Source organism: Morone saxatilis, unplaced genomic scaffold, assembly GCF_004916995.1.
Source record: "Morone saxatilis isolate NCDOM2014 unplaced genomic scaffold, NCSU_SB_2.0 Contig24, whole genome shotgun sequence".
NCBI lineage: Eukaryota > Metazoa > Chordata > Actinopteri > Moronidae > Morone > Morone saxatilis.
The window spans coordinates 21,131,269-21,148,469 of NW_023339807.1; the positions used below are offsets into that span (position 1 = coordinate 21,131,269).

Sequence of the window (17,201 nt, forward strand, 5' to 3'; positions counted from 1 at the left end):
CCAATGTTCATCCACAGAGTGTTTTTCTGAGGACAAAGAAAATATAAAAGGACTGATGAATGATTTATTCGATCAGACACTGTAACATGTAACAAGAGATTCATTGCAAAATTAACAAATCTACTTAATAGTAAAAATCAATAACCAAACTGATGGATCTTATTTGCTGTTAAACTCTGTGTTAACAGTTAATTCATGTAAACTAAAATAACTGTAGGACTTTTAGGAAACTTTAATCTTAGTTAAAGTGATAATAATTTGTATTTAATTTATATTTTATTCATATTTTAATGTCTTTATTTTTTTAAAGGGCTCCTAATTATTCACAGCTGAAAAATATTTTGGGTTGTCTTTTTCATCTTACCTTTGAGTCCTGAGCTGGTCTCTGACAGCCTCTGCACCAGATCCATCCTGTTCATGTCCATGAAAACTTTCTTTGACACCTCCACAGAGTGTTGACCACATTTCTCCACCATCACATTCACCAGTAGTTCTGCCCTGTATGCCCACTTTATTTGTTCCCATAAGAGTTGTGGAAGGTTCCTCTTGAACAACGTGAACTGCAGCAACCACTTGAAGGTCTTAAATTCTTCAGAACTCAAATCATTGAGTGTTTCTAAAAGCAGCTCTTTAACAGACGCCATTGTTGCAACCTGAAACATTCCAAGTATATATGTTATTTCTTCACTAAAAAAAAGTTTTAAAATAGATATGCACCTAATCAATGACGTTAATTTAGACATTTGAACTTTTTCTACAAGATCACCTAAACTATTGATACATTAAGTAATTATCTGTTTGTTAGGACAGATGATGAATCTTTTTTCTTTCTACTCTTTAATATCTGAAACCTGATTAATGGGTGTTTTTATATTTCCAGCCTGTAACTTTTTCAGTGTGTTGCCAAACACAAAACTGACCCACCTGATCTTAACATTTTACATACAAATGCATTTACATTCAGATTCTGACATGAGACATTGTTGATGAATTAGCTGTAGAAACAGGTATATATATATATATATATATATATATATTATTTTTTTTTTCCATATTTTCTATTTTGTTAAATTCTTTGAAAAACTGTTTCACAATGACAATGACTCGATGAAAATAATAAAATTTTTGAGGTCAACCTCATCTCAGCTTCAGTTCAGAGAATTTGGTTTAATTTATCATCACTTATCAGCATTAATGGTGATATGAGTTTAAACCTGAATCTTGAATATAATATTGACTAAAAGCTGTACTCTGCTTGGTCAGACAGATATGACATTACTCACTTTGTGGATCAGTGCAGACAGGTGTTCATCTACTGAGTGTTTTTCTGAGGAGACAGAAAGAAAATAAAGGAAAGAGAACTGAGTGACATCAGGCAATACTGCATTGTACTATTGTACTATTTCACATTAGTAATAAAGTATATATTTGTACACCAGATGATGTGTCTTCTTTTCTTCATATTATAAATCCTATTATTTATCATGTAAAGAAAAGAAGACATAAACTCATGACACTTGTGTAAAGGACCATGTTTTTATCTTTATTTTATTTCTTGTCTTACTTTTGTCTCCTGAGCTGCTGTCAGACAACCTCTGCACCAGATCAGTCCTCTTCATTTCTTTTAAAACCTCCTTGGTCTTCTCCACAGACTTCTGGCCAAAAGTCTGCACCATTGAAAACACTATGTCCTGCAGGTCTGTTATTTCCTGCATTGTTAATTGGGAGTCTGTCCTCTCAAACATAATTAAGTCAGGTCTGAGGATTTGAAATGGATGCAACTTGCTCTTGAACTCCTCAAACTCCACGTAACTCAAATCTTTCAGTGTTTCCAAAAGCAGCTCTATCCCAGACGCCATCGTTTCCACCTGTTAAATTCAAAGAAAAAGTTCATGGGGCCAAAGTAAGATTTCTCAGCAAGGACGATTAAGGATTTTTATGTTATCATCAGTGTGTGTTTTATAAATATGGATGTGGTAAGAGTAAGTCAGCACTATCACATGAAATTATACAATTAATAATATTTGTCCAATTGAATTTTTGTGTTTATGGCTTTACAACAGTTTATCTGTTTAACTAGTTCTATTGTCCTTCTAATATAAAAAAAGAAGCAAAGCAATTAATTTCTTAATATCTTTTTAATAGATTTGTTCCCTATGTCTAAAACATACTATTAACATTATTTTTTAAATAACATTCATGCTTAATACCTCATGTCTACATTATGTATCTTGAGGAGCTCTGTTAGAAAACAATGTCAGGAAAATTACAAATATTGTATCATCAGTTATTCATCTACTGAATAAAAGCTGCACTGTGTAAAGTCAGTGTGATGTGACATACTCACTCTCTGGGTCAGTGAAGGCCGCTGTTTCTCTGAAGGGAAAATAAATTAGAAAAGACATCTTAGTACTTAAGTGTTGTTATATTAGCTAATGGGGATAAAATAACACACAAACATGAGGACATTTACAGAGAGGATGTCATACTAGCATTGCACCTACCGTCTTCCATGGTGTTTACACCAGCTGCTCCAGCTGAGGGTCCTGCAGCTGGAACAAATTTAGAGAAAATTAAAACTGCTTAACAATGGATGGTCTGAAAGTAATGTTCATGCAATTAACTATTTTTCCATACACACATCTAATAAAATTAATTCTTTCACTATATAAAATAAATTCCTAATATAGGTACAGACTTACAATTGATTTGGCCGCGACTTCCTATTCCTGCTTTTAAAACAGATTTTTATAATTGCCTTCATTTAGTTCCAGTTTAAGAAAATACTTTAAAGGATCAAACTGTTATATTTTATTTTTGTGGTATTGTCAACAAAACAAAAAGAGCCAAACCAACAATGTGTCAGTCTGTCTCTCAATACTTTTTTTCTGAATTCCCAGCCTGTCTGTGGCATTCAGCCTCAAGTCCATTTGTTCCTGCTTGGAGATATAAATTAAATATAGTTTTGCAAGATTGATTACTTGCATTGCATTGGATTGAGAATTTTATTTTGAACATGGTAAAGCCCAACAAAACACTAAAAATAAAGATAAAATAAAGTGAAATCAAAGAACTATACAATGGACAGAAAAAGGAAAAGAAAAAAAAAAAAAAAGAAAAGAAAACGGTAGTTAATCTTTAATGGTTAACTTCTACATTACATTTGGCTGTTGTAGACAACAAGACTCAGTAACAACACATCTATTAAGGGTTAGTAAGATGGACTATGTACATAATATATTGGTGCACCACAGTTGCTGAAAAAAGGAAAAAAATTTGACTTCAGACTTTATTCATAACTCTCTTGTGTCATAAACATTAACAGGGTAACACAAAATGTTAAACAGCTCTATACTCTACAAATGTTCAATGAATTATTTAAAGTAGGCTCCAAAGCATCATGTCAGAAACAATGGGGGTCACAATATAAGCTACAGTACAGTTAAGTACAACAGTAGATTGGCACTCTAATCAGCTTCTCATGCACAAGCTTTGATTCACTATAAAAGGGGCACAAGCAGTGTCGTGTGTAGTAAAAAAAGTTAGATTTGAACTAACTGGAGCGGCGAACTAAAGACATACTAAATCAAGATTGGGTCTGATACAGGCAAGTAAAGGCTTATTTTCACTTACTTTGATTTTATTGATGGGTGGGGTCAGAAAACTGTAAAAATAATATAAATAAATAAATAAGTAAATAGGAAATTAAAAAAACATTCCTAGCTGTCCAAAGTCCAAAACCCAAGTACTATTTTACATTCCACATGGATGCAGCTTATACATGAAAGAAACCTTAAATACCTTATAATACACTTAACTACTGTAAAACTCCATTTAAAAAAACTGAAAGCAGAACCCATCAGACCAGGGTTCACCATTTCACTAGCCTCTTGGGACAAATAACAGGCACCGCGTCTCAATTAAACAACCTTTTCTGGCATTTTTTAGAAATTCTTTGGGCTCTATAAAACTCAAACTTCTTGGTTCTAAACAGGCTTGGACTTTTCTGCACAACAATAAATGTTTCACCCCTCTCCTTAGATTGGTTCTCTCCCTTCTCCACAATTCAATCTTTCATTTACAGAAACTATGAGCACCAAATGTTTAAAAATTGAAGTACTTTTGGGTTACGCGACCTCTTTTCAGGATCTTTACAAATGTTAACAAAGGTGTATATTTAATTCTCACTTTAGTTTAGTTCATATCATTTAGTTAGGAGCGTTATATATTTTCTACGACTGTACCTCAATAAACCAGATTCTGATTTGAAGAGGGAAGAGGAAAGTATGAAACTGGAGAGTTATGATTAACTACCGTTTTAAAAAAAAACTTGTAGCTTCAGATTTTTAGGAGTGGAAACGCCCCACTTATGTTGTTTAATAATGGCCAGGAAATTGTTCATCATTCGGTTATTAAGACGACTTTTAAACAGTGAAGCAGTGCCTCTGCTGGGCTCCGGTAGTAACGCTGAAAGTGTTGACGCCTGCGAAGCGGGAAACTCACCTGGTGCTCTCTCTCTCTCTCTTCTCTCTCCAGTTAGTCGTTTCAGTATCTTTGAAGATTGGAAAATCAGGAGCAGGTTTTTAAAATCCAGCCACATTCTACCTTTGACTCGTTCCCCTGAATGCCGGAAACATAAACTAGTTTTCCTTCAGTCTGGGAGGCAGTGTTCAGTGCAGTGTCAGACTTGCCGCCGTCAAAGCCGCTGCGTCAATCCAGCCGCACTTTAAATTTCGGCAGTGTACAAAGTATTCTCAAGCATTATTGTAAATGCGGCGAAAACAGCGCATTCACTTTTTATTCACCGATTCTATCACGAATAAAGGTATTAAGAACAGCTAGCCTTATATTCGAAACTACGATTTAAAATAAAATCTGGTTGTATTAAAGTGGTTTCATGCCGCCCATGAGTGAATAAAAAAACATACGTATTTCAGTTGTTTTTACTGCAACCAATTGTGGGAGAAATTGCCAAAATAAAGTCCCCATATTGTATACCCTCCAGATAGCATTATTTTTCTGTATCTTGGAGCTACTTGTAAAATCACTTTGCTCAATAATTCCATGGGCTATGGGATGGTATATTTGGATCTTCTACCACTATAAGACTACAAAGCTACATTAATATCAAGCATTTTTTACTGCACCAATTTGTGGGAGAAATTTAACTATAAATATTCCATATTATTATACCTCCAAATGTGGCATTATTTTCATATATTTGATTCTACTGTTAAAAAATCACTTTTGCTTCAATATTCCTGGATATGGATGGTATATTTGACTTCTACACATTATAAAGACTTACACAGCATACTTAATATCAGCATTTTTTAAGCACAATTTTTTTGAAATTCAATATAAATTCCATTATTTATACCCTCCATATTGCCATATTTTCATATATTTGGACCTACTGCTAAAACGGCTTTGCTCAATAATTCCTGGATATGCGATTGCGTATATTTGCCTTAATATCAAGCATTTTTTACTGCACCAATTTTGCAGAAATTCAACTAAAAATTCCGATATTTGTTACCTGTAAGTGGCCTATTTTCACATTTGACCTTAGCTGTTAACCACTTTGCTCAATGATTCCTGTCTATGGGTGATGCTTTTCATTTTACTTCAAGAATGATGCCAGTAATCATGGGATAAAATTTCACACAAATGTTTAACTAACATGTTATAAGAAAGTGATGCATAAACTCATCAAAAAATAAACACTAAACACGGAATCCTACTCACTCCTTAATTCGTTTACTTTCACACAAAATGAAATCTCAACGTCCACATTCTTGGTATATTACCCGTAACTGCAAAAACACCAAAATTCATTGTCTCTTTGATTTGCGTGGTCTGGTGGGGTGCTTTGTATACATGCTGACTTGCAACTTGGTTTGGGGGCCTCCTCTCTCCTCTTGTTGTCACCTGGCAATTCTTTTCCCTTAGCCATCACACAAGGCATATTACGTAACTGAGGACAAGGAGGAGAGGATTCTTTCTGGAAAGGAGCTTATTAGTTTGGAGAGAACACAAGTATGTTCCTATGAGGAAGTCTACTATCAAGAAGGCATTGACGTATGGCTACACTGAGCCTATCAAATTATTCTTTATTTCACACATTGGGCTTACTGGGATGCCCATTGTACCTACTGGTCTCTTCCTCATATTTGGCTCTCTCAACTACTTGCTGAGTGGGAGACACAAGGAAGAACATGCGATTGCGGGAAAGTATAGGAAACAAGTCAGGCATGCTATTAAAAGGCACCCACAGACACCAATCAAAAAGAGCAAAACGGACGGAGACTGACACACAGGGGGGAAGAGTAAAGAACAGCGGGAATATTTGAGAAATGCATCCTTATGGCTTATGGGCTGCAACACATGACAATGCACAATACAGAATTTTATTTTAAGTTAAGTAAATAATAACTGATAATTTTGGGGGTTGAAGCTCTGTAGGGTGATGTATTTCTGAATTTGGTGTCTTTGCAGGTCTTGTTAAGGGTATAGTTTTTGGTTTCTCTGCCACGTTGTTTAGCATAGTGAGATCAGTGTGACGAGCTGTTTGCCAGGTGTGTGTTCGTCGCTTACGTACAGGTGCCTGCAAATGGACACAGCAGAGTTGCCATGACTTCAAGAATGGTGGCCTTGAAGTTGGATGTGTGCTGGGTGAGAAAGTAAACGCATATATGTAGGAATCTGAATAGTGGTTCTGTGTTGTAGTGTTTAATTTTTTTGATGACTTTTTCATCACTTGTCTCCTTAAACATCATTAAACATTTGGTGTGAATTTTTGTCCCTGATCTACTGCAATGGCTGATTCTGTGTGGAGTTAGTGATAATGAAAAAGCACACCATTTGTAGAAGGAATTAGTGTTCGGGGCAAGTGTTTTTACAGCAGGTCAAACTGTATGGAAAATATGCCACTTGGAGGGTACAAAATATGGAATTTTATTGTTGAATTTCTCAAAATTGGTGGGCTGCAGTAAAAATGGCTTGATATTAAGGTATACTTTTTTAGTTTGATATAGTGTGTAAAATAAGTCAGATATAGCAGTCCATAGCCTGGGGAATCTGTTTGTCGCAAAGTCTTTTTACAGTAGGTCAAGATGATTAGGAAATTTGCAATCTGGAGGGTATGAATCATGCGACTTTATATTTGTGGAATGTTTTTTCAAATTTCGGTCTTGGCTCGTGCCAGTAAAAATGCCAGGTATATATTCGGAGTGTTGATGCTGTGTATGTCTTAGATGATGCTGAGATAGTAGAAGTATTACCACCCATAGCCAGGAATTTGTTGAGGCAAAAGTGTTTCTTACAGTAGCTCACAATATTAATGGAAAATATATGCAACTTGGGGAGAAACAACATTATGGACTTTTATAGTTGAATTTCTTCACATTGGCTGCAGTAAAAATGCTTGATATTGAGTGTGTGTGTTAGTCTTATATGTGCAGAAATGTCAAATATACCATCCATCTCCAGGAATTATTGAGCAACAGTGTTTTTACAGTAAGGTCAAAATATATGAAAATGAGTTAACTGGAGGGTATGATATAGACTTTTTTATAGTTGAGTTCTCCAATTGGTATGCAGTAAAAATGCTTGATATTGAGTGTGTGTGTAGTCTTAGATTATTATTGAGCAATTGGTTTTTACAGCACCTGAAATATAAGAAAACATGCAATCTGTAGGTATAAATATGGGACATTTATTTTGGCATTTCTCCACATTGGTGCAGTAAAAACAATGATAATACGTATGTTTTTTATTCATCATGGGCGCATGAAACACTTTAATACAACATATTTTATTTTAAATGTAGTTTCGAATTATAGCTTACTGTTCTTAATACCTTTATTTTGAAAACTGGAAGTGCATACGCTGTTTCTCCGCATGCTGAGAATACTTGTACACTCGAAATTTAAGTGCGGCTGATTTGACCACGGAGATCAGAGTAACGGCTGGCTTGACCGCAGTACAGTTATACTTCCCTCTTTACTCCTCAGACCAACGCCCATTACACTGCACAAAGTCCCTGTACCATTAGATAAATGTTCTATATATGTATAGAACCAATATCCAATATTTATTATAAACTTCTTTTTTTAATTTAATTTGAGGATTTTTCTGATATGTGTTGTGTTGACCTGCATATTTTTTCTCTCTCTGATCTTTAATTTCAGAGGTTGTATTTAAGAAGCTTCAGTTAATATTCTTCTTGATGAAGATGAGCTCCTTTAATATTAACAACAGCTTGTTCATGTTTTCTATCAGGGAATATAGTGTCCCCTTTTATAATGTGCTCTGCAGATCATTAAAAACTAAGATGATCAGAAGGGCTGGCTCTGTGATTGGCCACGATAGAAAACAGAAAGAGAGCTAAAATTGTTTTTTAACAGACTCAAAAGCTCATTCACTGAGCAACTAGTGATGCCTCAGTGACTCAGAAGGTCCAGCATCAATCCTATTTTACACTTTAGATGTGATCATTCCAGGTCTTATTTATTTGTTGTGTACTCTGACTACAATGTCTATATTGTTTGTTGTCTGTATGATGTAATAGTGATGCCTCTATATGACCTACATAAGCACACAAGACCATCAGCAAGAAGACTGGCTATTTCTGTGTAATTATTCTTAATGTCTGCAACTTAATTCATTTGAGATTTTCCTTGAAATCAATGAATCGAGGCAGTGGAATCACTGCTATAATTAATTCAACTCTTTGTCACCTGCTTGTTTTCAACAAACTCTGAAAAGCTCTGTGTCAGGTGGAATGAGCCCCATGTGGTTACTGGAGAGTATATTTTAGCCCTTTTAGAGGGAAAAGATGAGCATACACATGTGATTTCTAAACTCAAATTCAGCCCAAATGCAAGAACCACACATAACAATCAGAAGATTTTATTCTATATTTCAAAGTATAAAACATGTTGAAAGACCCTCAAAAAATATATATTCTTATTGGGCAGATTAAAAGTGATGAAACAAGAAAATAACACATTTGGCATAAACAAAAGCTTAAACACAAAAATTATAGATAACCATTCATAATCAAACATGTTTGCATTTGATCAATTAAGGACTAATTTATGTGATGTGTAGGAGAAACCGTGGTGGCTGCAAAAACTTCTGAGCTACTGTAGAAACATGGAGGGACAACATGGCAAACTTCATGGAAGGCGACCCACGTCTGTAGATGAAGACGGCTCATTGTAAGGTAACAAAAACACTACCTATGAATATCATTTCTGACAATAGATCCTCCAACACACTGGACCTTCAAATGAGCCTCACTAATCATTGGAGGTAAAGCACCACACACCGTACAAATTTCAACTAAATTAAGAGTCAAATTAAGGTCAGCACCTCTGATTAAACATAGAGCATCAAATAACATTCATTAGAAATCACCCACAGAGATAAAACATGAATAGTTCTCTTTTATAAAAATATCTTTTGTTCAGGTAGGACTGTGTGTTTGGTCTAAAGGCTTGATCAATAAGCTTGATTTAAGATGTCTGTGTATGCTGTGCCAGCTTTCAGGAAACCAGGGTAGAGTGCCCTTCTTCTTTGCTGAGAGGAAGGCAGAGCCCTGATTTTATCATAACTTTCTATTTTAAAGAAACAAATGCTACATAATTTTTTTTTTTTTTAAATCTATATTTAAAAATGTAAAAAAAATATATACATATAGTCACAATTATATTTGTGTAAAATCAGAAACAAAAATGTATTTTTAAAAAGTGACTATAATACTCTATTATACACTCTTTCTGTTCTGTATGTACAGCCTGGTGCTGTAATTTACAGTTGGGAAAAAAATCACACTTGACTTTCTGCTTTGACTTGTTTCGCAGCTTCCAAGTGGAAAACAAAATTCTTCTTCATTATTACAATTAACTGCTTTGTTCTAGCCATCATGGCTCCCTCTCTTCATTCATTCTACCACTACTGCAGGGTGGAGGGCCAACTTGAATTAGATATAGCACCAGGATGAGTATTTTCATAAATGCAGGCTATAAATTAGTTCTGTTAATGTGTAAAAATACTGGGTTCAGGTAGCCTAAGTCAATAATTGGTCAAAATTTGATTAATTTAACCAATGGTCGCAGTATTCATAACTCCATCCTCTTCAGATCAGCAACAAGGAATGACTCCTCCTCCTCAAGGATTTTGTAGAAGATGTCTTTGCCTGCATCTCCAACAGCTTTAAGGGGACCACTATAGAGTGTCCTCATCTTCTCTTGAGTGGTTGTGATAGCCCTGATGGTATCATAATTTTCTTGTTGGATTACTTGTTCTTTCAGGAGATTATCCAAGATTGGTCTGATATTGCTCACTCTCTTGATCAGATCACACCGGTGTTTATCCACAAAGTGCTTCCCTGAGGGCAGAGGGGGTGGAAAATAATTAGTTTGAGTTTGATAGCTGGCATCAGTTTAGTAAAAAGAAAAAAAATGTTACCACACACAATCAGAAAACATGTTTACATGCACTGTAGATAGAAGATGCTGTGTTGGTCCTGACTCTTTTAGGAGTGTCTGTCTTGATACAGACTGACAGCACAGCGGACCAAAGTCAAATTCTTCCAAATATGAATCATTTGAAATGTCTTACCTTGTTTATGAGGAGTACTTTGGTATTCGTCTGAAAAAAATAACAATAGACATGTTATTCGCTAATGATGGATATTTAACTCAATAAAATGAAAGTGGTACACAGGCAGTGTAGATACATTCTTGTGGTAACTGACCTTTTCGAATTGTACAGGTCCATATTGCTTGTTTACCATTTATATGTGCGAGTTTGAGCGCAAAGTTTCTGTCGGGATTTTCAATGAACACTTCGTAGAAATTTGGGGTTCTGCTTTCATATCTGAGCTTTAGTTCCTGTGAAAGAAATTAAATAATGACAAAGGGAATGAGAGGAAAGTTAGACTTTGAGCACCAGAATTTTTCAACTGCAATAATTCACGTTTTAAAATGAAGAGGTATTGTTATTTTAATCAGAGACATGAACAGGGACAAAATGATGAATATTATCTGCTTTGGCTGAACTTTTACAAATTGTGCTTCTGTTCTGCAAAGAAAGAAAATCGTGGATTTTGTCCTCCATTTACACTGAAATTAAGGAGGACATCTCTCTGTGGCCAGTATGGATGGAGTAGATGAACACTTAGATCATGTTATTATTGTTTAAGGCATGCTTGAAAAAAAAGTAAACCTATCCTTAAAGAACCTCAGCTGCTATGAGGCTTTGACAGCTGTATGTCAAACACACATTAGAAATAACAATAGTTACCTATAGTGCGACAGAGTTTGTGTATATGTAATGGGGGAGTGTTTTTTAAAGGCCTTGAACCCTTCCACTAATGTTTTAAGAAAATGTGATACCTTTAACTAGACTGTTTCAGAGACGTCTGCATAAGACTTGTACTTGAAAGTAAAGTTGGATCTCAACAGTATATAACTTATTTCTCAACCACAGTTCACTCCACAGATTTAAAAGCAGTTCAAACCATACTTCAGGACAAATTTCTGCACCATCCAAATCTGCAGTTAAAATGAAATGATCGCGCATTTTCAGGGACTTCTCTGGATGTGGCTTTCGGATTACTTTGTATCCATAGGACAATTCCCTCTTGTCCATTGCCTGGAGAGAAGAAAAAGGATTAGAGTAGCAGACATTGTGTGCTTATCCATGTATTTGTAGTGCTATTCTGTATATTATAATGACTGTTGTTGCAATAAGATATTCAATAACCTGTTGTAGACCAGGATCACGTGGGATCAGATAAACATGGAGTGTCAGGAATGCTGTGTTGGTCTTGTATATTAACACATTACAGTTTACTTTCACAGGAATGCCAGCTTTCATCAGGACCGCTCTTGGAGAAAAAACTGGTTCTGATAACTTGACATGAGATTGTGTGACCTCAGACACTTTTTCCACTTCATCTCCACAGTCATTGATGTGTAAGACTGCAAACTTGCTGGCTATTTTAGGGTTGTCATCTGCACAAAATACAAGCACACACAATTAGTGAGGAGAAAAGGATTACATCAGTTTTTGTACACATTAGGAGAAAGTACATTTTATTTTATTATTGTCTTCATGTCCACTTACCTGTGCAGATCCAGTGTGGCAGGTACACTTCATCCAACCTTCCAGCACTGACTGTGATGTCAATTAGGGGACCTGCAGGCATGTATTGGATGCTTTCCATCCTCTCTATGTGTTCCTCCCAAGAGCAAAACTGGTACTTAAAGCTGACCTTTTCCTTACATAACCAGCGCAACCCAGAGACACTGCATTCAAACTTTCCTGCTTCCGTCTGTAGGCTAAATCATGGAAAAGAAAAGAGGTGAGTTTGGTGTTTGTTTATGCAAAACAATACTGATTTAGCGGGACAATGGAATAAATGTAAATTTTGAGACCACGTTCCTTCTTCCTTCTGTGAAATGAACCAACCTCAACTTTTTCCTATAGTTCCAGTTTGCTGTGATGCAGTATTCAGGATGTTATTTTTACCTGTAAAATGGAGCCTCATCTGCATCTGTACTGTTCACTTCAGGTTCAAGTTTAGTCCAGTCACTGGAGTCCTGCTGCAGAGGACAATCAGTTTTGCAAAAGTGTAGAAATGTATCTTTTTGCATGATCACATAAATGAAAAAATACATGAATGACAAAAATAAACGAATATAAGAAATTACCGTACTGCTGCCACAACCCTTAAGCTCCAGGCTTCCTGAAGGCCCTTCTGAAGACAAATGGGATTTAAAAATAATGATGTTACAGTATGTTGACAGATAAAATTATATGGTAACTTTCCATTTGTGCTGCATAGTTCTGCTTTAATATGTAACACTAGGTAGTATTATTACATATAAAGTAATACAAATTAAAAAAAGTAAAGTAATGGTTGTCGATGTTGCAGCCTTGCTATATACAGTGTGTTTCAATGCACTTAAGTAACCAGTGTACTCAGGTAAACAGAACATGTTCATATGCACTGACTGTAGCAATCTAGTTACAGTAAAGCCGTGTACAGATGCAGAAGATCAGTAATCAGATTTCTCCATAGTAGTGATAGATGCTGTGCTGATCCTGACTTCTTTTTTGTGTGTGTCTGTGTTAGAGACAAACAGAAAACAAGAAAGTGTCTGAATTTGACGCCAATTTATTAAGACTTCTAGAAGTTGTGCCACTTTGTATGGAGTTATTTAAAATACAAGGATACATCATTCCATGTTATAATTAGGGATGTGCCGATCCAATACTCAGTATCAATATCGGTCCCATACTGGCCAAAATTAATAAATCAGATATTGCAGAGAGAAAAAAAGTATAATACGATACAATTCATTTGCCTAAACTGTTACATAAAACTAAACTTTACACTATACATTTCTTCCTTCATGGTAGTAGAATATTTGTTCCACAGCATGATGTTTTTAAGATAGCTAAGTTGAGCAAAATGCATCCATTTTGTTAGTGGTCACTGACATGAAAAATTGGTATTGGGTCATCACTAGTAATCTGGAAGTCACAAAAAAATTTTAGCAAATAAAAATGTCTCAGACTGCACTACACGTGAGGGAGAATTATATGTTTTGTTTGTGTGTGTTTTTTTTTAAACTTGGGAACTTCAAACTTTAAAAATATTGAGCAACAGATTTTAGAATTAAACAGTTCTTTTATCTCAGCTATCAGTTTGTTTATATTTGATACCAGCACATACATTTGTTACAGTTAATGTAATTTAATACAGTGAATTGTAGTTTGTGTTAAACAATTCTATCAATAAGAGTCGAGTCATTCTGGGTTTACCTTGGTCTTGTTGCTGTGGACAATGCTCAGTGCTGTATGAGGTTGTACTTCAGCACAATAGTGCTTTCAGCTAAATGTTAACAACAGCATCAGCTGCATCAGCTAACATGCTCATACAGGTGAGGCTAATGGAAATGGTAGTTTTGCAGGCATTTCCTCAGATATTGGACACACTACATGACCTGATGGATGGGCCAGATGAAAAGTTTGATTATTCTTGAATCCTCTGAGCATCACGTATGTGTGTACCAAATGTCCTGATCATCTATCTGACCTGCTTGTGGCAGTAGAGGAAACATCCAAGAATAATCAAAGACAGTGGGATTTTTTCTCTGGAGACCATCAATGTCTGTACAAAATTAAATGGTGTTTCCCCTTGGTATGTTTCCCTTGTTTCTTTGCAGGAGACTGAGTGGCAGGGGTGTGGCTATGAGCTACACCTGATTCCCCGCTGATTACAGGGCTTTAGAGGGGGTTCATCAGTTAGTTCTCTCTCTCTCCGTCCAGCCAGCAGGTCCTGGGTTAAATGCTGTCTTTGGTTTGATAAATCCCTTACCTTTTTCCATACACATCCAATAGTTGTTGAGATATTTCAGTCCGGACCAAAGTGATAAACAGACACACTGACATTGCGATCCATAGAGCAACTAGCACGGCTAAAAACATCTAAAGTGAGTGATTATAGTCATCAGACATGCAAGCATACAGGGCATGCTTCTAGATAATATAACGTTCAAAACACATATTCAAACTGCTGCCTGTCTGTCCACATGTATTTCAAATGAAGAAAAAAAAGGAAAGAAAGTATAGACCAAGTTCTGCATACCACATTTTTGATATTTGAATATAGTTTTTTCCCACAACTTACCTTTGGATCCTGAGCTGATATCTGACAACCTCTCCACCAGATGAGCCTTATTTATCTTCTTTAAAACCTCCCTGGTTACCTCCACAGACTGCTGGCCGTAGATCCTCACCATCAGCTCCACTATTTCACCTCTGCCATCGGCCATCTCCATTTGGTGTCTTGCAGAGGTGGCAAAAGTACACACATTCTTTACTCAACTAGAAGTACAGATACTTGTAAATGCGCAGAAAATTACAGACTCTGAAACAGATACAAGTAAAAAGTACTAAAGTAAAGTACAGATACCTGGAAAACTACTTAAGTACAGTAACAGAGTAATTGTATTTCGTTACTTCCCCTCTGGTATTCTGTGATTCTTGGGAGGCCTTTTATCGTTTCAGTGTTCCGCAGGAGCCACTTGAATTGCTCAAGATCCATATAACTTAAATCTTCTAGTGTTTCCAAAAGCTTCTCAAGAAGTGATGTCATGGTTATTTCCTGATGGATACAAAGTGATCAGAGGAAAATTCATGTAATATCTCTAATATCTCTGTAGAGATGAAAAAAACCATTTCTTTTCATTAACTCCATCTATAAAATCAGATTTTAAGATCATCACAACACAGTATGATTTATTAAATTACTTTCTATAAACTTGTTACTAGTAATTGTGCTTTTTTAAAAAAAAAAATTCTACTCCCTGACACTGTGCTATCACAAGCAGGAATGAGCCACCTGATCACATGCTTTTATTGCTTCTGTTTTTTTGTTTTTGTTTTTGAATTTATTCAGGCAGCTTGAGATAGACAGAAGAGAGAGAAGAGAGAGGGGATGAAACGCAGCACAGGCCCACAGGTCAGAGTTGAACCCATGGCAACTGCAGCAAAGACTCAGCCTTCGTAGATGAGGCCCCAGCTCTGCCAGGAAGGCTATAGGAAGCCCTGTTCTCATTGCTTTAACAGCAGATCTGATTTTTGTGATTTTAAAGTTTTTTTCCACCTCTTTACTGTTTAAATGACTCATTTTCAACCTTTCATTATTAAACTATTAAATTATGTGTTGTTGTGTAAACTGTGTCATTACTCACTTTCTGGAGTGGTTCAGACTCATGTTTCTCTGAGGAAAAAGAGTTAGAAAATGACTCAGGATTGATTCAAAATCAAACTATAAACAACTTTAGTCAGATTTAGTTGCTTTTGAATAAAACATAATATGACAAAATCTACTTGTTTCTGACATCATGTAAAACCATGAGAGAGACAGAGGACACCATAATAATTACACCTATTAAATCTGAAGGACTGAAGTATACTCAAAGTATTCGGCCATGATGCAATATACTGTAAACGTTTGTAACTTAAGGCCCAATTCTGACCCACATTGAACACATAATGAAGTTAATGTCATCAAGGTCACACATGTTTCTGTGTTCTTAGCTATGGTTCCTAAACTAATGTCTGAAATCTGAAATCTGTTTGAAAAATATTGTGTAATGTGGCAGTTTTTGTATTATTCTCTGACCTTTGAGTCCTGAGCTGGTCTCTGACAATCTCTGCACCAGATCAGTCCTGTCCATGTCCATGAAAACCTCCTTGGTCACCTCCACAGACTGCTGGTTCTCCACCAGGTTCTCCACCATCAGATCCACTAGCTCTTCTGCACTGTGTGCAAACAGCATTTGCCTCTCTGAGATTTGTGGGAGGCTCTTCTGGAAGTACGTGAACTGCAGCAAAAACTTGAATTTCTCGAGCTCTTTGAAACTCAAACCATTGAGTGTTTCAAAAAGAATCTTTCTTACAGCTGCCCTCGCTGATACCTGAAAAATTCAAAGGAAATGTTAAGCAACAGATTTATGTCTTTGCATTTTGTCAATGTCAGTCTTTTTCACAAAGAGAGTTTGAATGTTATAAGATTTAAGTTTTTATTTCTTTATCATTCAAGACAATGATACACTTATATTATCTGTTCTATTGATTGATGTTTATGATGATGAAGATGCTTTTTTCTTTATCCGTTGACCCTTTAATTCCTGTAAACTGATTAGTACCTATGTAACACAACATATTATGTTTCTGTGCAGTGACTCTATCAGATTTATCTGACTTTATTTGTATAGCACTTTTCATACAATCAAAATGTAACACAAAGTGCTTTACAGATTAACCCACAAGAGAAATGATATGCCCAATATTATAACAAATGAATAGAACAGATTATAGTCTATACATAAATAGAAATGTAGACAAAGTAATAAAAAAAGCTTAAAATGTCTATGAATACTACTACTACTACTAATCAGGCTTGGAGGTAACATATTACATTTAGGTGAGTTATGAAATGAGGATACAAGAAAAGGTCATTGTAATCCATTAGCAACATAATTAAAAGATATAATCAGATTACAGTGACATTTATCAAAAATGGGGATCATTTAGCAGGATTACAATTTTAAAAAAAAATCATCTTTTTCTTAGAAATACACTGAGCAAAGAACACATTTTTTATGCTAAAA

General features: G+C 35.6%; 3 protein-coding genes across 3 annotated transcripts in view; all 3 read right to left on the reverse strand.

The window, feature by feature from the left end:
- The window catches only part of LOC118335942, a gene marked incomplete at its 3' end in the record, with an annotated part of 13,844 nt that extends 11,290 nt beyond the window's left edge, over nt 1–2,554 (reverse strand). Inside the window, 2 exon segments of the mRNA XM_035672460.1 lie at nt 2,348–2,376; nt 2,505–2,554. Of these exon segments, the coding sequence (XP_035528353.1) occupies nt 2,348–2,376; nt 2,505–2,514 (39 nt within the window).
- Nucleotides 2,555–8,959: 6,405 nt separating this feature from the next.
- On the reverse strand, nt 8,960–12,020 carry LOC118335961 (NACHT, LRR and PYD domains-containing protein 1b allele 2-like). Its single transcript, XM_035672476.1, has 5 exons — nt 11,776–12,020; nt 11,536–11,664; nt 10,766–10,901; nt 10,630–10,659; nt 8,960–10,396 (listed from the first exon to the last, which is right to left on the reverse strand). The coding sequence occupies exons 1-5, from the start codon at nt 11,887–11,889 to the stop codon at nt 10,128–10,130; spliced, it is 678 nt and encodes a 225-aa protein (XP_035528369.1). The 5' UTR covers nt 11,890–12,020; the 3' UTR covers nt 8,960–10,127.
- An 89-nt stretch (nt 12,021–12,109) lies between these two features.
- The window catches only part of LOC118335820 (NACHT, LRR and PYD domains-containing protein 1b allele 2-like), an 8,451-nt gene continuing 3,359 nt past the window's right edge, over nt 12,110–17,201 (reverse strand). Inside the window, exons 3-6 of the mRNA XM_035672264.1 lie at nt 16,211–16,505; nt 12,726–12,772; nt 12,544–12,617; nt 12,110–12,353 (exon numbers count right to left, since the gene is read on the reverse strand). Of these exons, the coding sequence (XP_035528157.1) occupies nt 12,125–12,353; nt 12,544–12,617; nt 12,726–12,772; nt 16,211–16,505 (645 nt within the window). The 3' untranslated portion in view covers nt 12,110–12,124. The remainder of the gene's footprint in view (nt 12,354–12,543; nt 12,618–12,725; nt 12,773–16,210; nt 16,506–17,201) is intronic.